We start from the raw sequence: 21,674 nt of genomic DNA on the forward strand, positions 1-21,674 counted from the left end.
TCATATATATGTTTGCATTTTGTCCAGAACAGGAACACGTGCAAAGGGAGGGCCCCCCCCCGAAATGGCTCTTTTTAATTTTCAGGCACTTCTTATTTAAATTATCAATAAAGATTGTTTTCCATTATTGGACCCCCCCCCACCCAAAAATAAAATAAAAAATAAAAAATAACTCTGCGTACTTACCTAGTCCAAAAACGATAGCATTTTAACTAAGGCTGACATGTTTCCCTATTAGGCATGGCGGACACACATCAGCTTTCTATCACATTCAATGGGGCAAATTTAAAACTTGCCTTACAACGATTCTTCCAATCTAATTAGAGTTTTTTTTAATCATTCAAAAAGAAAAAATAGCAGTTTGTCCCATTAAAAATTGGATTTTGAGTGCTTTACCGTGACATTTAGCTTATGGAAATATTGCTAGATGGAAATGGAATGCAAATATTTTAGTGATATGATAGAGTGATAAAAGCGAAAAAGACTCAATAAAAATAGAATCTCACTAACCTCCTTTTGGTAAATCCTCAGCAATATTAGATATAAAATAAGTTTGTTTAAGTGAAAGCAAAGATCAGCATTAAAACTTATAATGCATAGAAATCGTTTTGTGTATGAGGGGGCTGCTCCCTTACTTCCTTCTCTCTATGCTTTTAAATGATTTCTGAGACCACACTGGCTAATTATGAAAAAACAAAGAAAATTCGTAAAGAGGAGAAAATGATTATAATAACAGCCAGTTTTGGTCTAATCCCATTTCTGGTCCGCCTTTTACTTTCCGACAAACCTTGTCAAAAATACCAACACCTTAAATACAGCTGAAATTAAATTTGGCGAGGAAACACGAGGGGCTCTTACAATGACATTAAAATTGGGAACCTTCAAGGTATTTAGCTAAAAATGATTTTTTTTTTTTTTCACGGAATACCAAAATATTTTCTCGTCTTCGTACTTCATAAACTTTATCAAAACATAAAAACTTGTGAATTGCATTAACTTCTTAACCAGCAATCAATTCTCAGTCCTACTATGCCTCAGGGGCCTTTCAAAATTTCAATTCTTTGGCATTCACTTTTGGTATCTACTCTATAGTTAAGCCTCTTTACTAACCTTTGTTAACACCGAGGAACCTACAAAACAAGCATCTTAAAAGTTATTATTTCTTAACCTTTTTTTTTTTCATTTCAATACCTGGCAACCTTGTTTTGCAATTGTTTACTGCTCTAACAAACTTTAATACAAAGTTAATCAGTTTTATTTTAGCCACCAAAGCCAAACCTAGGGAACTGATATCTCTGGAAAATTAGTTCAATCAAAGGGAGACCTTACACTTAAATAGTTAGAAAAATAAGATTTTCTGGTATAATTAGGCTTTTAATAAATTATCCTGCTAAAGTGTGATTTCACCGCAAATCCAAACACACAAAATTTTCACGCACTACGGATTTGTCGAAAAAAAACTGCCGACGGAGTATCGTCATTTTATTTTTTAAAGGTACAAAATAATGTAATGTATTTAAGATGTGAGTGAATAATAAATTTTGAAAGAATAACACATTTTTCTGTGGCTAAAACTTTTTATTTATACCTCGGATATTTCAGCATAGATGGCAGCCGTACATTAGCAACAACTAAAGACATTATGAGCGAACGTAGACAAAGAAATATGAATTCTGAATGGATTCTGAAGCTATATAAGTTTTAGAAGATACTCACTCGAGACAAAGCTACTTTTTTCTCTAAAGAATAAGGATTTTTCTTTCAAGGGATGAAATATGCTATCAAAACTTAACATATAAATGAGGTTACAACTATTATGCCCATTAAGGAAACCCTTAAAGTGCCAAAGCTATACACCCTTCTTAAACTCTTTGGTTTAATGCGTTTTTAGCTTTTTTTGCTAATTTTTAATTTGTGTTTCTTTTTTAAATTTGTAATCCGCTACTGCACTCGGAGGTCTTTTCGTTAAAAGTTCAACGTCTGATTTTTTTTATTTTTTAAAGACATATATGGTTGTGTGAGTGGTTGTGCATGTGTGGTTGTGTCTCGCTTAAGAAATTCAAACACCAGATTTTATAAATAAAATTTGATTTTATTTTCGTTGTTTCTGGTAGTTCAAAGGGATTTACTACCATCTCAAGGTTTTTACCTTGTATTTAAAGCCAGTATTAGCGCCTAGCAAGACTTAGATGGTAATACAGTAACGCTGAATACAAAATCAGACATTTTGTGAAAGTGATCGAAATATATGTTCGACCATTTCATTTTTGTATGACTACAATTTTCCTTAAAAATTGTGACTTTCCTTTTACATAGCTTCTCTTCAAAGGATTTACTTTCAACATGCTTTATACTCTTTTTAAATCAAAACTTGAACTAGTTTTTTTTGTTTTTTTTTTTAGATATATACCAGCCTCTTCTTAAAGATCATTACTGTTTTCAGCATTGAAAATTTAAACACATTTGTTCGTGGCTTAACTTGCAGAAATTCTATATCATCACTTACACAGTTTATATTTTTGATGTAAGAGAAGTCTGAGGCTTCTCTTAATAGAACTTAGATACAACTTTTAGTGTATAATTTCTTCTGAGAAAGTATTCTACGTCAAAAGAAATCCACGGATGAGTCTTTGGTATACATATTTCAAACATTTTGTGGTAACGGACTGCAAGTAAGGAGCGACCCGGCTCAATAGCAACCGAAACTCCGTAAAACGCTATTTTGATAACAATATATATATCAAAGGTCCCAATATTATGCTGATTCCAAATATATAAGTTTCATTAAGTTTAGTCTTACCCATCAAAGGCTTCTAGCTTGAGAAGATTTGCATGATTTTCGAAAAAAGAGGGAAACCCCCCTTAAAAGTCACAAATATTAATGAAAATCACGCCATGATATTCAGAGTATCAGAGAACCCTATTGTAGAGGTTTCAAGCTCCTATCTGCAAAAATGCTGAATTTTGTATTTTTTGCCGGAAGAAAGATCACAGATGCGTATTTATTTGTTGTTGTTTTTTCCAGGGGTGATCGCATCAACCCAGTAGTCCTAGAATATCGGAGATGGCTCATTTGAACGGAAATTAAAAGTTCTAGTACCCTTTTTAAGTGACCAGAAAGGTTGAAGGGCAACTAGGCCCCCTCCCACGCCCCTTTTTTCTCAAAATTGTCTGATCATAATTTTGAGATAGACATTATGTTTACCATAGTTGAAAAGCTGAATAACTGCGTCTTTGAAAATAACATGAACCCCCACAGCTACTGGGGAAAGGCCTTTAAGTAATAAAATTTGCCCTTTTTTATGTATAGTATTTTTTATTAGGAAGTATGCATATATTTTTTCGGGTGGGAGGGGCGAATTATCTGCTTGGGGATAGTCTTCAGGGGAAATTTTTACACTTGGGGAATTTGCCATAAATCCTTTACGAAATTCTTCTCATGTCTCGCTCTCTCTTTGCCGACTCAATTTCACGCGTGGAGATGTTAAGGACAATTGCCCGGGGTGAACTTTCACCAAGATTGAATTATCTAGATGATATATCCATAGAGAGGAGGGATATTTGTGGGGAGGTTGAGCCAGATTTCCTGCCATTATTCAAAAAACGATCAGAAATTAAATTTAAAAATGATTTTTTCCGATTGAAAGTAAGGAACAACATTAAAACTAAAAACAAACTGAAATTATTACGTATATGAGGGGGGTTTCCCCCTCCTCAACACGTCACTGTTTACTCTAAATTTTGAATTTTTGTCCCAGTTCTTTAAGAACGACTCTTGAAACACAAGGCTCGTTTAATTACAACAATAAGAAGCTCTTTTAAAAGTAATAAAAGACTTTAGCATAAAGAGCGAGGTGTTGAGGAGGGGGAAACCCCCCTCATATACGTAATAATTTCTGTTCGTTTTAAGTTTTAATGTTGCTCCTTCCTATCAGTTGAAAAAAACTCGTTTTTTTATTTAATCTGGATAAAAGTTCATCTGCTACTATCTCATGCACATTATCAATATTTATTATTGCTTCGAATTTAAAATCTTGCGTCCAGTAAGGTTAATTTGATGGAAGCTTAATTAGTATTTTTCACTTTAAATCAATTCTTTTTTTCTAAAGAAGCAGGTATAAAGATATATTTGTAGGACAATTAAGATAGAAACAAAATTATAGTTTGTTTTGTCCAATTTTAGACAGCTGGCTGGTAACTTCAAGTTTATTTATTTAAGAGAAAACTGACAAAATCATATTCTAAAAAGCTTTTAACACAACTTTTTTTTATTACAGGATTATGATTAGATTATAAGTGTTTTGCATTTTTAACTGGTATTTCTCTTTAGTACCTAATCTGTAACTATTTACAGAATTTATTTCATTCATTTTATTAAACAATTATTTTAATTCCTTCTTGTAGGAATGGGAATGATTGCTCAATGTTATCCAGATGACAAGGAAAGGGGAAATGCGATGGGAATTGCGTTAGGCGGCCTTGCACTTGGAGTTTTGGTTGGCCCCCCCTTTGGTGGCTTTATGTATGAATATGTTGGAAAAACTTTGCCTTTCCTGATATTAGCAATGCTTGCTTTAGGAGATGGATGTGAGTTAATTATTTTTAGTACTAATTCAATTGTGCTTATTTTCAATACATTACTGATATTAATCACCTAACTTGTTAACTTTATATAATAGATTATATGTTAATTATATAAATTTTTAACCAAATAAGTTCTTAATGTAAATTTACTTTTTTCTGTTTTAGTGTATTAGTCATTTTTTAGACATTTTGAACAATGAGAGATACTTCATAGAATGTTAAAGCTTGTTAAATGCTTATACCTTCCAATAGGATCTCTCCATATATCATAAGATACCTAATGGTCGTCCCAATAATTAATTTTGGCATTTTTTTTTTAATTTAAATATTTTGCTGTTCTATTTTTTTCAGAACCAACGACGTTTTCATTGAAAGGAATTGTTTTCAATCTTTAATCAACTTTTATTAGCATTACAGTTTAATCTATTTAAGAAAAACTTTATTTAATCAATCAAAATTTTAATTTACATTTAATTGGGATTAATTTTTATTTAGAATGTTAAAGAAATGGTAGCATAATTTAAAGCTCGAAATTTTATCGCATTTGGATCTTAGCTCCACTGCACATAGTTATTTTTTTAAATTGATTTCACTTGTAAACTCAAAGTAGCTTAAAAAAGAAAAACATTCAAAGACACTAAAATTTAAAAATTTTACAATTACAACAGCCTAACTATAAAAAATATATACAGTTGTTTCTGAACCAATTTTTTTTTTTTTTTTTTTTTTTTTAAGCATCCAATTTCAGTAAAAATATTACCTTTAAAATAGGATAATTTCCCTATTATAAAGATAACCCTACAAAAATCGACTAAATTTGCCTGTAGAATAAGGAAAATCCAAACGTGGCAGCGTATACCAAAAATAATAAATTACAGAAAATACACAGGATTTCCAATATTTATAGAAAAAAAAATTAAATATAGTTAAAATTATCTAAATAATAACTAGATATTGTTTTCTGTGGTTGAAAATTGGCTTGCAGTTTTTTTCTGATTTATTTGGTTGTTTGTAAATAATTTCTGAGACCACACTGGCTAATCATGATAAAACATAAAATCGCGAAGAAAGGAAGAAAATCATGACAATAAATAGCCAATGAAAAATTTTAAAAATTATGCAGATCTTTCGGTCAAAACCTCCATTTGACCATCTTCAGTGCAGAATAAAACTGATAAAAATATAAAAACCAAACCTTGGAATAAAAACACAAAACTAAAATTGGACGACCCTTTCTCAGTATTTTACAGTTACCCTTTTACCGTTACTGTGAAAGGGTCGTCCAATTTTAGTTTTGTGTTTTTATTTTAAGGTTTGGTTTTTTATATTTTTATCATTTTTATTCTGCACTGAGGACGGTCAAGCGGAGGTCTTGACAAAAATATTTGCATAATTTTTCAATTTTTTCACTGGCTGTTAATTGTCCTCGTTTTCTTCCTTTGGTTGTTTGTTTATCTTACAATGAAGAATAATTTTGACTGTTTGTTTCTAGTGCTTCAGCTGTTAGTCCTCCAGCCAGGAGTGCGAAAAGTTGAAGAAAAAGCACCGTCACTGAAAAGCCTGATGACGGATCCTTATATTGTTATCGCTGCAGGTGAGCAAAATCTAGGGAATAAACTTTTAAGTTCATCTTTTATTTGTTTTTTATTTATTTAACCACAGATTGTACAAAATATTTGTGATTTCAAAATGTATGATTAAATGTTGCAGTAAGAAAGAAGAAAAAAACAGTCAAAACCAGTAATGTTAAAGCCATATGCTCTAATGCTAGAAGGAAGTTTTAGTAAACTTATTAATTAAGTGTGCTAATATAGTGCATAAGAAAGTAAGCTGTTCCCGTTAAAAGAACCCCTGTGTGAAGTACCCAACAACCAAAGAATGCAAAGTATTCTGCGACTCAGTAACCCCTAGAAATGAATGTAGCCCTATTTTTAGTTTTTCAGCATGAAGTTTACTCCACGACAATGGTTGAAATTCAATAGACAGTTAGCAGCAACATCTTCAATATTCTTAGCAATCTAAAATATATCCATGAGATCTCTATGTCTTCTGTGACAAAAAGAGAAGCAATGGTGATTCTTCGGATCTGGTGATTCTTTTGGCCTGGTGATTCTCTGAGATTAGTATATGTCTTTCAGATACAGAGTTATCCATGTAACTATTTTCTCAACTCTCTAAACGCTATAATTTTATATTAAGGTTGTTGGGATTCAAAGAGAGTAAAAATATTCCAGAAAAGTACGATTCAAGGGATTTCGGACATATATTTTTTTAAAGCTACTCTTTAGGGCTTATAGAGGACAATTAGCAATTATTACAATTTTTTACTCATGGCTATTAAATTTAAAATGCACCTCACATCGTATAAGCTCCCTTCATGGAAACTGCACATTGAGAATACAGATTGCCTTCTTCCTTCGGGTGAAGTTTGCACTTTATGTGAATCATTCGAGATAATTTTTTTTTTTTTTTGTTTAGTATCTGTCTTTTGAACCACCCTAGAACCACCACTGTGAAGTAGTAAAATAATTAATATCTCCGAGATATTATTTTTTTTTATTCTTATGATTACATATTTTGAAACATCTGAACAGCCTAATTCAAAACAGTCTGCTGCTCCATTAGAGCTGGTTTAGTTCTTTTTCAGCCTTCCATAAAAAGCTGCCTGCTTTTTTTCTTAGGAATTTTAAATGTATGGGACGAAAAAAACACACACAATTCCGTCGCCAGCAGGTCTAACAGCTTTAGTCAACTAGCTTTCTCAGCCCGACGGCTATTCCAAAGCTAACCTGTGTCTACTTTGCAAAGGCTGGACTTTGGCAAAAAAAAATAATTTTAAAGAACAATGAGACACTGACTAGGTATCACTTACTGAGAAATTTCAGGTCTATTTCTATAACATGCACATTACCTGTATAAAATCATTTTTCCTTGAAATTTTCCAATTTTTAATGAAGTCATCAGGTACTACGCTGTCAGGGGCACTAGTTTTTTTAATCCCTATGTTCTCATGTTTCACCACCGAAGATCCAACTCTTATAAGTTTTCCATTCGTCTTAGGTATAACAGAACGACTTTCTCTGAGTTTATATCTTTAGGCTTTCCACTGTGATACCCCTCCCCCCACCTTAACTTCATATATTGAGAGAACTATTTTAGTGTCTTTTTAGTGCCTATATATATTACATTTTATTAGAGAATAAGGAACTCGTATTCAGACAGTTTTTAAAAGTATATTAGAAGAGTTATATCTAAGGTCCTGCGTCTTTTGCTGCTATATAGCCTCATGTGTGCCATGTTTCTCAATCAAGACATTTTTGTTGGCGTCTCAGTATTTTTATTTGAGTTTTAAAGTTTCTAAGGTCCCGGTTTGTTTTTACTGCTACATAGCTCCTTCTGTCCTATTTTTTGCCATTGAGACACCTTTTTTAGCGTCTCAGTGTTTTTATTTAAGTTTTATTTAGCAGTTTCTAAGGTCCTGCTTTTTTTTACTGCTACATAGCCCCATCTGTCCTAATTTTTGCCATTGAGACACTTTTGTTCGTGTCTCTATCTTTTTATTTGAAATAGCTGAGTTAACATACTAGTTTAAAGGTAAAACATAACAGGCATTTCTGAATTAAGTTCATTCTTTTCACGGCGGTATAGCAACTTACTCGAATTCTTTTTTTTAAGGTGCTATAACATTTGCAAATATGGGCATAGCGGTCTTAGAGCCCAGTTTACCTATATGGATGGAACGAACAATGAACGCTAGTGGTTTTCAAGTAGGCATAGGTTTTCTTCCTGCTGCTGCTTCGTATTTGATAGGGACAAACATCTTTGGTCCCGTTGGTCATAAAATGGGCCGCTGGCTTGCCAGTATGCTTGGGATGATCATTATTTCACTTTGTCTCGTATCTGTAAGTATATTTTACATTTTTCTGGTTATCCCTCTTTCTATTGAATAAAGCTGTAACAAAATGCCTGATAGTTAATTTTTTAAGCAAACTTGGAGCAAACTTAAAAAAGAGGGCGATGCAACTTTCTTTACAATAATGAGAGTTATGAAATCTGGGAAAAACTCAAAATTTAAGGGCATCTTAAAATCTGTTTTCTCGATATATTAATGACAGTTCTAGATCAAAGTTCTACTCGGTATAAAATATGAAAGTGCTGGTTGACCAAAAAAACTCCTGCCATGACTGATAGCGTAGATATATTAACCAACGTATTCTGTGAATTGACCTAGAAATTTTCTTGTGTAATGATTTATTTTTTTATGCTCACTTTTCAAATTTAGAAGTTTGACAAACCCGAACGTAGTTTGTACCCTATAATTTTTACATCTGCACTATTCGAATGTTTGGAGAAAACATTGCGTGTGGTTAGCCTGTAATTTAACGTTTTGGCTTGAATCCCAGCTCTTTTGACATTTTTGGCTCTAAATCCCAGTTTCTCTCATACACTATTCTGTCCTTTCGATCTATGAGGTATTCATTTTTTTCGATATTATATTGAAATTTGTTTTTGTTCCAGTAAAGGTGGCGCAACGATACCCCAACTTTTGGATGCTCGAGTCAAATTACGTGCTCATTAAGCAGCGCAGCTGACTTAGCCAGGACTCCCTTTCAGGATGGGTTACAATTTTAATCGGGGTGGGGTCTAACTGTGATAAAGTTATTTTCTAGGCTTTATATAACCGTAAACCACTCCACCAAGAGCTTTATAAATCTAGAGATAGGACAGGAATCCCAAATCACTCTGCTGTAGTATTGAAGGACATTAATTGGAATAGGCTCAAGTATGTGGGTTATATTAAGTTGGTTTTATTTAAGCATTGATTTAGGCTGCTTCCATGTCTATTTCATTGTCTAAATTTTATGAGGGGAGGTCAAATCCAGTCATAAGATATTGGGTGATATACCTTTTTAACAGCCTTCTTGAACATAGTGTTTTGATTTAACTCAAATTTTCCCTTAATATCCCCCATAATTTTCACCTCCATTCGCCTATTTGTATCTTTTTGGTAGATGGTATGTAACGCCAAAAATTTCACTTAATACGTAGCTATGAATAGGAAATGACAATTGAATCGGTTCTGTATTGGCCTGTTCCGTGCCTATTTTCTTCGGAATGCACCAGAATAATGGCACACACAATTTCGCTGTATTAGTTATTATATTCAAAGATATCCATAGATCATCAGTAAAACCGCCAAGTCTTTTATTTGGTGTTTGCATGTTGAGTCCTGGGTTGTGTGCTCGTGTAAGCATAAAGCTGTTCACCTCATGACAAATGGATATTTGGAAATGCTCAATGGTATAATATCCATCGATATATATATAATAACAACAAACATATAATAACAATATCTAATAATAATATCTATTGTTGTTAGATATTCAAAAGGTATTTCTGGAAAATGGCCTACGACTTTTTTTATGAAATAAGCTGTATAAATTTAGGTCCAGTTCCCATCATAAGGAGACATTTTAAAAAAAATTCTTACGTCATAATATACAAAATTATCCTAGTTAACACATTTTACTCTGGGAGCATTTTTACAGTCACTGCTTTCCTTGTTTTTCCAGTTTTCCAATCATATTTTTCAATATTTTGTCCTTTCTCCAAGTCTTGAAAATCGTTTATCAAACAAACACCCAAGAGCCATTTAGCTAATCTAACCTAGCCTATCCAAACCTAACCTAACAATTATTCTAATTTTATCACTATTAGCCTATTTGTATCTTTTTGGTAGATGGCAGTGATGCTGTTTAACTTCCCTATACAGAATAATTGAAAACGAAAAAATGCAATCAGATATATTTGTTTTTACAATTTTGTTAAAAGTAAATGTACAAAAGTGAAAATAGTGATGATGAAGGTGCTCCAGAGGAAAATATGTTAACTAGGATTATTATGCATATTATGAAGTAAGAATCGTTTTCTTATAGCATGTTTCTTTATGACGGGGACTGGACCTAAATTTATACCAAATAAGCTGGTAATGTGAGTTATTTTTAATTTGACATCTGTTCATTTGCTTTTTCCGGTGATATTTGCTTTGGACCTAATAACTTACTAACATGTGCCTCGATGGGGTTTTACCAGCATTGCCCCATTTATTTGCACCTTTACTTGTCACTTATTCTAGCACAATTAGGCCAACTTGTTGTTGTTGATGGTAGGGCATTTGCGAGCAATGTAGCATGTTATTGCTATCACAAGTAACGATTTTGATTTATTAACACTATTCACTTATTGTTAAAGGGGTTTGATAGAAAACCTGGTGGAGAGAAATGCACAATTTTTTCGCTATATTATCTTTCTCTTCTGTAATCACCAAAACAGCCATCTCTACTGACTGCATTATTCCCACCCATTCATTTTGTGACTCTCACAATCCACTTTGCCAATAAGTATTAAAAATGAAATACAGTAAAATAAAGAAGCCAGAATACCACTTTTATTTTTTGTCTTATTCATTATATTAGGCCAACTTAGCAAGAAAAAAAATCAAATAAAGATATAACCTGACGTAAATAGTCCAAATCACCAGATCTTTAAATTAACTGAACAGAAGCGTCATCTTTGAAAATATTAATAATTAAGTAAGATAGTTGCCGTAAGTTAATAAAAAAGTTGGTATTGAGATTTTACATTTATAGCCTAAAATATCCCAAATGAACTTAATGGTATCCTTATAATGTGTTATAGAATTCCAAATGCCTATTATAAATTACTAAAAGATTTCAGGAAGCTCTTTTTCGTAAGATAGTTAAAATTTAACTTATTTTAAATCAACTGAATATACAATGCTTTAAAATGCAGAAGCAAGATAACTGAATTTTATTTTGCATACTGAAACAACACAAAAATGGTATAAAAATTATAGGTTTAAACAAGCACAAATAGTTTAAAGATATTAAAGATGTAATTGATTATAACAAATTTATATTCTTATTTAAAAAAAAAAGCTAAAAAAGAAGTTAACTGGGCCTATTATATTCTGCTTTCAAAATCTGGAGGTACTAAAGTACCGAAGATATCAAGTATATTAAAGTGCCAAGCATATCTAATTTAACATAATGTAAATTATATTTTGAAAAAGCTAGAATATGTGAAAAATTGTTTATCTTGGTCCAAAAGCCGCTTTTGTGCATGTGGCAGTCCAGAATAACCGTGCATTAAGTAGAGGATTGCAAATAATCCTAATCAAATCATTTCACTTTGAAATTTGACAGAGAATGCACCAAAAAATAATATACACTTACTGAATGAGCTTACAAAATGAATACGTCCATAGCCTGAAAAAATTTATTTTCGATAGATATGGCTACTGAAATTCACTAGTTGGATAAAATTTATGGTTCTGAAAGAATTATAATTAATAAAATTTGTTAGAAAGGGGTTATGTTACTATGCTACTTACATGATTATTGTGGAGTTAAACTAGAGTAGAGTAAATTCTAATAAATTGTTCCCTAAATACACCTGACAACAACAAATGAACTGCACATAAAGACTATTACCTGGCAAGGGCACCCATAAGCTGAATTCCAGGGGGAGGGGCAAACCTGGTCTAATTGGCACTTATAATGCTATATAATAGGAATCTCAGAACAAAAATATAAAACTAAGGCAGCATTATTCAGCCAGGGGGCGAGTGCCCCCCTGCCCCCCCCCCCCCCTTATGGGCGCCCATGCAACCTGGCATTTTTCAATGATAATCCTTAGTAAGTTTTTGACTAACCAAGTATTGTGGTGACAATAAAGGAGATGCAATTCAATAACATTAGATCAGTGGGATTACCCTGTTCTAAAGCACAAGCCACTTTTAAAACAAGTGGAGTTAAAGTAGAGTAAACTCAGGCTAGGTACTTGTGCGATATACTCTCTAACTAATATTCTTCTAATATGTTCCTGTGACGCTCAATTCAAACCAAATATACCTAAGTAAGATAAAATATAATACTTTAGAAACAAATTTGGGCTATATATTTTCACATTGGGGGGGGGGAGGTGAAGTATTGCGGATCGGCATGCCTAGGCACAATTTTTCTCCATATTATGTACTAAGAATTGTTTTGTAACTTCAAACTGTCCACACTATCCCCTGATGTACAAATATATAGCCCAAATTATATATATTCCATCTATTCTGTCACTATTTCTTTCAGCTAAGCTGAAAGAAACTAACTAAAAAAAATCGGTTCTATAATGCATCAATGAATGAACGACTTGAGCGGTAGGGGGTTTATCATACAAGTACCTCGGGATACACTAGAAGTAACTCCAAAATTCTAATAAAAGCAAATTTTTAACAAACATAAGTTTCCTGATTCCGTTGGTTTGCAAGGCCGTATCTAGGGGGGGGGCTAGGGATTTTGATACCCCTCCCTTCCCTCAAAATGTTTTTCCGAGTCGTAAAAACATAACAAAATTGAATATAAACAAATTTTTGATAAGTTTTTAAAGCTTTTTAGGGTAGAACCCCCCCTCTCAATAAAAATTTTTGTAACCCCCCCCCCCAAAAAAAAAATCTTGGATACGGTCCTGTTAGTTTGCATTATTTTTTTACGCTTTTTTCTCGTCAACAGTTGGTTACACATGAGAATAAAGCAGTATCAAATACATGAGAATAAATTAGCCCCGGTGTAACCCTTATTTAAAAAGTTCAATTTTTCAGATTCCTTTTGCCACACAGCTGGAACATTTGATTGCGCCAATGGCTGGCCTTGGCTTTGCAATTGGAATGGTTGATAGTTGCATGATGCCAGAATTGGGCTTTCTAGTTGACCTCCGCCATACAAACATCTACGGAACAGTTTATGCAATCGGAGATGTTGCATTCTGTTTGGGCTTTGCACTTGGTAAGTAATAAACTATGAACTTCCTAAACCATAATTCCTAAGAAGACCTTCAAGAGAAAAAATATTGTACTATATGACAGGATTTTAGAAAGGCTGCTTCATCTTAACAAAGTTTTATTAAAAAAAATTAGTAAAAATATTTGAAAGACTGGCTGATTATTTTTTTCTAAACTGCTATTTAATTTATTTGCTAATATATTAAACATAAATGTAAGAATATATCTTGGCGACTGTACTAGACCAATAAAGTTTATTCTTAAAGGAGAATTTCCCTCAATTTTCAGCAACTTAGTCTTAAGTATTTCCATTTCGACCCTTAAAGGCTTATAGATTTTCATAGGTGTATTTCCAGAAAGAAACTATTAAGAAAAGTTCTTTTTCTTAATAGATTATGAATATAAGTCATTTCCTAAAGGTTTCTATTTGAAAGTATAAGGCTACTTCCACGTGCTCCCTGTTATTTAAAAAAGTTTCAAGTAACAGGGTTTTAAGTAACCTGTTACTTTAAAAGTTTTAGCAATCCGGAAATGTTTTTGTGTTGCTAAATGTGTGTCACCAACAGATGTTCTGTTTACTCGTACTTTTGGAAGCTTGCCTTAGCGAAAAAATTAATAAAAGCAAATGCAAAAATTATTTGAACTAGCGAGAAAAGAAAAACAACCTTCGAAATTGCAATTTAATTCATAACTTCATTAGTATCACGCCAGTTTTATCATAGACAGCATATTGTGGTATATCATTTAGGTTCTTTTGGAAAATTGTAAACAACTGAAAAACGAAAAATAATTAAAAAGCTTGTTGAGAATTTCTAACAAAGAATTACTAATTAGGTCGACGCTAATATTAATTGGATGACAACTAACAGGCCAAAAAAAAATGAAGAATCAATTATTTCTTTCATTTTTTAGACCCTTGAACATCCATATTCGAGCTTCAACCTAAGTGAAACGATAGCCAATTTTAAGGTCCCCTATGACAAACGTCGAAGGGCTGAGCTACCCCCTTCCTTCAGTGGTGAGAAGCATCTATCCACGAAGCGATGTTTCTATTCGAAACAGTTATGTACTTGCAAAAGAGCTGATTTCACTGGATTTTGTCATTTCCCTCTGCATTTCCCTCTGCAATTATGGCCTAACTTCACTAGTATTACTCGTTACGGTTATAAAGGATGCGAATATTAGTCAAAACGGCTCATATTTTTAATAGACTTTAATTAGATTGAATTAGCTATTTTTACCAAACGCAAGCTTTTGCAAAACTTGAACCAACAACATTTCCCGGAATTTCTCTTGCATATAAAAGAGAAACAAAAAAAGAGCTAGACCATTCTTGTATCAAATTATTTAGTTGAAGTTAGCTTTTTTTTCAGTCAGACGTACGTACGTTTTTTCCATTTTTTTTCTTCTTTGTACCACCCAACACCTGTTGCTTGGCAAAAACTGCCTATCTATGCAACAGGTGATTGCCAAGAACAAATCTAAGAAAAATGAATAATCTAATAGAACTTAGTTTCCTCAAAGAAAATCTTTATTCGAAAAATACATTCCTTTTATGTTAAAGAGAAACCAAGTTTTATGTCAATAGAGCTTAAAACACTTTGATGTAATTCGCAACTCCAGCACAGAAAATAATAAATTGGCTCATATATTTTTTATTGATAAAGAATATGGGCCATTATTGACGATATCTTTATTAAAAGGTAATTGAAAGAAACCCACTAAAGAACTTGTATAGTAGAGTGTTAAAATGAGAATTATCATAAATAGACTGTGACAGTTTTAAAGGTAGCAGAAGAATCCGAAAAAGAAAAGAAATGCTTTCTTGATTGAAATTGCAACAAAGATATAATTTAATGAAAAAAAATACACTTATTCGTTCAAAAAAAGGAAAAAACAACACAATTCCCAAGCAAATGCGAAGGGGATCTTTGATGCTTGTCCCCTCCCCTCTGCCAGGAAATCTCAAAGCTTTCAAGATTTTAAAATAACTCCTTATATTTTCCATCAAATGGGCATATTTTGACCCCTTTCCCTGAATTTGTACCCCTCCCTCCTTCGGACATACGGCCCTCGGACATGTGCCCCCTCCTCAAAAGTAAATTATGTTTCCGTGGCAACCGTAGAACAGAGGGCAGGCCTAGTCATGTTCAACCGCTGTACGCATTGAAAAAAGAAAGGCAGGACAGAGAGAATTCCATTGAACAAAAGAGAATCATTTATGACTAATCAAAATATAGAATTTATGTAGTCATTAAGTTTATGCAGATATTAAAATTTCTACATCATACTACGCTTACAATTGCACAAACATTCTTTTGCAAAGAATTCCCGAAAGTTTATCCGAATATATGAACGAAAAAAAACAACTTTTGTCTCGCGTATGGGTTTTAGTGTGGGATTGCCTACTCTCTGCAATCTGGTGTACATCTCTGAGTCAACTAAATCTTCTAGCATGCCCATGAACTTGCAAAGGCAAGCTGTCCTAGGGGCGTGCCAGGAATAGAAGAAAAAAAAGAGAAAATTTTAGTACTAGTTTACAGCACAAATTAAATATACCAGAAATACTGATAATATAAAAATAATATATGTATATGTGTATAAATAAAAATACATAATATCTTGCTGAATTGCTACTGGAGTCACCGTAACGACGAAAAAAAAATATCCAAATAATCCACTATACTCCTTCGCACACCTCAAACAGTAAAAGAAGAAGAAGAGAAAAAATTCGAATTATAGTTTAGGACTCATTAATAGGATACATTTTTTCCTTGACTTTATTTCTAAATTTTTTCAAACCATTTTATACCATTAACTATCATACTATTACTAGCCCACAAATTTATAAATAAAATAAAAATAAAAATGACAAATAATAATTTAAAACTCATAATTAGAACACATTTTTTCCTTAACTTTATTTCTAAATTCTTTAAAACTTGTTGTGTCATTAATTGTCTTATCATTACTATTCTATAATTTTATTCCTCGATAAATGAAGGAGAACTTAGACCTTGTAGTAATGGCAATTGGAGCACACTGTGCCTTGCTTGTTCGAGTATTATAATTGTGGCAATCAGACCTAACCTGAAACATGCCTGAGAAGCATAAAGGCAAATTATTTTAAGCAAAAGGTAACTCTTTATGAGAAGCATAAAGAGTGCAAGTTATTTAGCATTGTGCGGTACGCTGCAGCCACACCATACTTTTTTTAGTGTCCTGCATGGTACACTTTTCGCCACATGTGGCACGTTTTCATCACGCCTTGCATGTACTACTCAGTATGCACCATTTTCAAAAATGGGGGACCCCTCGGCTGTCAGCCTGCAGGAGCTTGTTAAACTGACACATAAAATGATATTCCAAATGCGTGTTAACAAAAATAGGAATGCATTTTGATCAAGAATAGGCTACATTTCCCACGGTTTTTAAGTTATTCGGGTACATGATCTAAGTTTTTGCTCCAATTAACAAATGCTTAATTGAATTGTATTTCCAGGACCCGTGTTGACAGGGCCGCTCATTAAATCCGTTGGTTTTGGCACTGTTCTGTCTTGGGTGTCTGTTATAAGCTTGTTATATGCGCCCTTGTTGTATTTTTTGAAGAATCCACCGGCAAAAGATTTGGAAGAACGTCAGGTAAGTCTCTTCCCAATTATGAGCATCAAGGGAAATAACGTTTAAAATTAGAGGCAAATAATACTACAAGTAATGTTTTTTTTTTGCTTTATTAATTTGTCTAAAATCAAGTTCTAAAATAAACAGGTGGCACTTTCTAACCTCAGCGTTTCAGCGGCCATCACGACCAAGTCCACTTCCTTTTTTTATCTTGCACCAAAAGCACTTTTTGACACTTAACTTTATTCACAATCCAAGATGTTCACTAAAAATAAGGATTGATACCAATAAACTAAATAGTATTTTTTCACATCGATCGCTACCTAAACTTTTTTTTAGTCTCAAGCATACATAGAAAACTAAGTGAATCCTGGAAACTCTTCTACCAGTTGGTAATTAAGATAAAATAAAAACCAGAAACAAATCTCCTTTTGGATTTTTTCGGCTGCTTGTTTTGACGACTTTTTTTATTTGGCCTCTGAACGGCTCAAATGAAGACTTCGACGATGAAGTATGTAAGAAAATGACGGAAAAGAGAACATTGTTTCCCTCAATTTCTCCTAAATAGAATTCTTACAAGAAGGGTGATATTTGGCAATGTATGAAAAAGTAGATACCTTCGCCAAATTCTAACATTTTAAGCTACATTTCAGCTAAGAATTTCCTCCTGTGAGAGAGATCCCTATTAGCGAAAGATCAAAATCTTAAAAAAAAAAAAAAAATAGCCGGTAAAGCTAATATCATTTTCATCGAAGTAAAGGTATATCCCTGGCGTCTTCTTTTTTAAGATTTCTTTGAGCTTCTTAAAACATTGGACAGCTATGTATGGATTTTGATAGGCAATTTCCTCAGATAAATTTCCTGTGGTAAATTTGCTTCCAACTGCGATGTCAACTATTCCTACTCTTCGTAGATAATCTACTTCATTTTGGGACACAAAGGAACTTATATATATATATATATATATATATATATATATATATATATATATATATATATATATATATATATATATATATATATATATATATATATATATATATATATATATATATATATATATATATATATATATATATATATATATATATATATATATATATATATATATATATATATATATATATATATATATATATATATATATATATATATATATATATATATATATATATATATATATATATATATATATATATATATATATATATATATATATATATATATATATATATATATATATATATATAAATAAAATTAGTCTGGCTTCAAATATAACTTTAAATTACGTTAGAAATAGCAGGCATAGCACGTTAAGGACATAAAACTATGTCATGATATTACCATAAATTAGGCTGTCACTGAGGTAAAAGTACAGCAGCAAATTTAGCCCAGTGCTGGCCGGCCAAAAAAATTTTTAATTTATGTCCCTAATTAGTAATATGTAACTATAATGAGGTGTATAACGAGGCATATGTTGAACTGCCGCAGCTAAATTATCCTATGATAACTTGTACAAAAATTTTCTAAGACCCTATGTTAAAAGAACCCCTAAAAGGTGCAATAGAAAAAATTCCTCTAATTCATAAGCATCAGCTTTCTGGGTTAGGACATGAGGGTGAAATTGTGTTGCGGTTTGACAATACAGTGGCAAGCATTTTCCACCAGTTGCGTCATCCTTCGATCTTTGGAAGTCCTGTGTTAAATTTGATTAAAAAGCAACACTCATAGCCTGGTCCGGAGCTTGGGAGATTACGCGCTTGGATTGGCCATTTGTTATCGTGCGTATTAGGTGAACAAGACGGGATGAGTCGTCTGTTGCTTCAATTATAAAGGAATAGAGTAGTCAAGAGAAATAGCATATACTGCTGAAAAACTTAAGCGAAATAATCCTAAAGTGGGTTGAAAATCCACTATTCGTGCTAATCATGCGTAAGGAAACATTTGCAGCAAAACTTTGGATGAGCCCTACATACATCAGAGCCACCGTGACATGTGTTCTCGTCTTAAGGTTCGCCTAGTGCTCCATTCATCATCTAAAGTGGATGGCCCTCCAATGTACCATTCTGCTTCTAAACGCACACACCCACTCTTGATATTTTTGTGGGCGTCGAGAAAGGTACCCGTCAAAGTGCCATTTCATCCCCTTCACTCTTCAACAATGGGGTTCTTAAGGCACACTCCGCTGCTCCCTCGTCTTTCATCCTCGCCGGTCTCAATTTTTGTCTCGTCTGTTATACAGACGACATTTTAAACTCAAGTTGCACTATTCAGCGCATTAGCGACGTTTTCACATCGCTAAAATCTGAGAATGTAAAACTCGGTCTTGATTTCAATTCTGAAAGGTCGGAAGTTGCATTCTTCAACTGGAAGCACGCACTACAGACAGATATTCCTCTCGGGAACAGCAAAATCAAGCCAGTTGATCACATTACTTACCTCGGTATCCCCATTGCTTCCTCAATAATGCACACATGACAACTCCTTGTAGCTCACATCGAACGCCGAATAGGGCTATCATGTGCTTCTTATTCCACAAATAATCTACGTTTCAACCACCGTCTTCTTTCGAAACTTTTGAACTCAGTTGCTCAAGCACATTATTTATAGCCTACATAGCACCGTTTTGGAAAATGTTTACTAAAACAGGCAAGTCGGAACTTCGCTGAGTTTTCTTTCGTTTCACAAAATCTCTTGTATGTTTCCCCACTTGGACTTGCAAGTCTAATCTTGTTAGAAAATTGAGCTTAGCTCACCCTGTTATATCTGTAGAAAAGCAAATCGATGCATATAATACGCGTCTTTTGAAGCTGAACCATCCTTGATCTCCGATGCTATCGCAGCGATTTATGGAAGAGTTTGATGTGTTCTGTATTTGTTTGCGTTTAGTTGTATTTTTTTATGCTCCGTCTTTCTTTCTTTTTTGTATGACGGGTTTTCACATAAATAATAATAATAATAATTTATCTATAAAACTGTTAGTTAAAGAGACATAAAAAGAAAACCACAATGACGATCAAGGACACTAGCAGATAATTTTTCCAGGGGATGGTGGTAATTTTCCAATGAAAAGGGGCGATGGTAATAAATTAAGAAACTCTAGATGTGTTAATATGTAGCAACATCTTAATTAAAATGAAAAAATACTTGATTTTAAGTATGAGGATAAAGGAAGGCGTGTCGACAAGGACCAAGGTTTCAATGTAAACTTTGTATTGTCTTTCCTTCTTCAGAGGCTAACACTGTGCCCTCTTCCCTGTTGCCTCTCTTATGGTATCCATGGTTTGAAAGTCTCCAGGAGTCTTGGAACCTAAAAAGCACATTTTCAGAGTCGGTTCTTATAATTATTTTCTACAGCCAAGTTTAGCCTCATGCTTCATATTGTCTTGTTATTTCGATGTCCCACTTTCCAAACTTCGTGATAAAGCAAGGACTATTATTCAAGAAACTAACCGCTTTTTATTTAAACCCTTGCTTCCTTTGAAATCTCTTTATTTTCTTTCGTGTGTTTCTTTCACTTTCCTACAATTACATAGCCACCTTCTTGGTCCCTTCTGTAATAATATATATATATATATTTATCTTATCAATCGTCTTATTATCTCTGCACTTCCAACAGCTTACAGATTCCTCATACTTCATCACTGCGGTCTGATTTAAACTCCCTGACGCTCCCAGAGTCTGCACAAAGCTGCTACTTATTTGTCATCTTCAAAACAGAATGTCAAAGAGTTTTTAGTAGTATTTGATTTTTTTGTATACTTTTCTTGTTGATATACTTTTATTTTTCGTTTCTCCCCTGTTTCTTCCTGGCCATGGAGCCTTACGGGAAAACTATGTTGAAGTTCTTGTTGTATAAACTCTGAAATCTGAACTATTTGTGCCTTATTTTTTCTTCTTATCCTTTTCAGAGCCTGATGCTTCGTGAGAAATCCACTGTGAAATACACACAGTACAAAAATGAAGAAATGTATGAAGAAGTGTATCCCTGAATTTTAGGAGTTGTTTTACGAGAAAAATAGACAAATGCGTCCAAAAAGTAGCCTCGAAAGAAAAGAAATTTGTTTTATTGGAGCCACACAAACTTTCACCAATGGCTGGGTGATTGGGAAGGTGGATCAACAGTTAAATCTATTTTTTTGGTATAAGATAATAAATCGCCAGTCTATTTTTCTTCAATCAACTCAAATTGCACAAAGAATAGTTAGATTTTATGCACTTGATCTTGTTTATTGTAGCAAAGTGTTTAAGCTTTCCGTGTTGGTTTAATGTTAAACATATATAGTTGTTAATTAGAAAATCAATGGTTATGTCAAACTTATATTTGTAATAAAGCTGCCTTACCAGACTTTAGATGTTTATCTCTTTATTCAAGTGAAAATAATATTTTGGTTTAATTGCATGCTATTTTTTAGAAAGAAAACACCAGGAAAAGCAGATCAAGTTTATTTCAAAATGCTGGTGTTACAATAAACATAACCACACACAAATGTAAATAGACAGAGTAAGTTTGACTTTTTGACAACGGTTTAAAGATACTCGAATCTTGTTTCGGTGGATGTCTCCCAAAGACAGTTTGTCACCTGGTCGACTTCAGTTTAGAACCAGGGATAAAACG

General features: G+C 33.0%; 1 protein-coding gene across 1 annotated transcript in view; it reads left to right on the top strand.

Annotated features, from left to right (window-relative positions):
• The window catches only part of Vmat (Vesicular monoamine transporter), a 118,799-nt gene extending 97,395 nt beyond the window's left edge, over window positions 1–21,404 (top strand). Inside the window, exons 6-11 of the mRNA XM_089087601.1 lie at window positions 4,405–4,587; window positions 6,077–6,178; window positions 8,260–8,486; window positions 13,256–13,439; window positions 16,938–17,077; window positions 20,968–21,404. Coding sequence (XP_088943727.1) covers window positions 4,405–4,587; window positions 6,077–6,178; window positions 8,260–8,486; window positions 13,256–13,439; window positions 16,938–17,077; window positions 20,968–21,048 — 917 coding nt within the window. The 3' untranslated portion in view covers window positions 21,049–21,404. The remainder of the gene's footprint in view (window positions 1–4,404; window positions 4,588–6,076; window positions 6,179–8,259; window positions 8,487–13,255; window positions 13,440–16,937; window positions 17,078–20,967) is intronic.
• Window positions 21,405–21,674: the final 270 nt, after the last annotated feature.

This window comes from Artemia sp. Qi Xiang Cuo, chromosome 4 (genome assembly GCF_049724085.1).
Source record: "Artemia sp. Qi Xiang Cuo chromosome 4, ASM4972408v1, whole genome shotgun sequence".
NCBI classification, from domain to species: Eukaryota; Metazoa; Arthropoda; class Branchiopoda; order Anostraca; family Artemiidae; genus Artemia; species Artemia sp. Qi Xiang Cuo.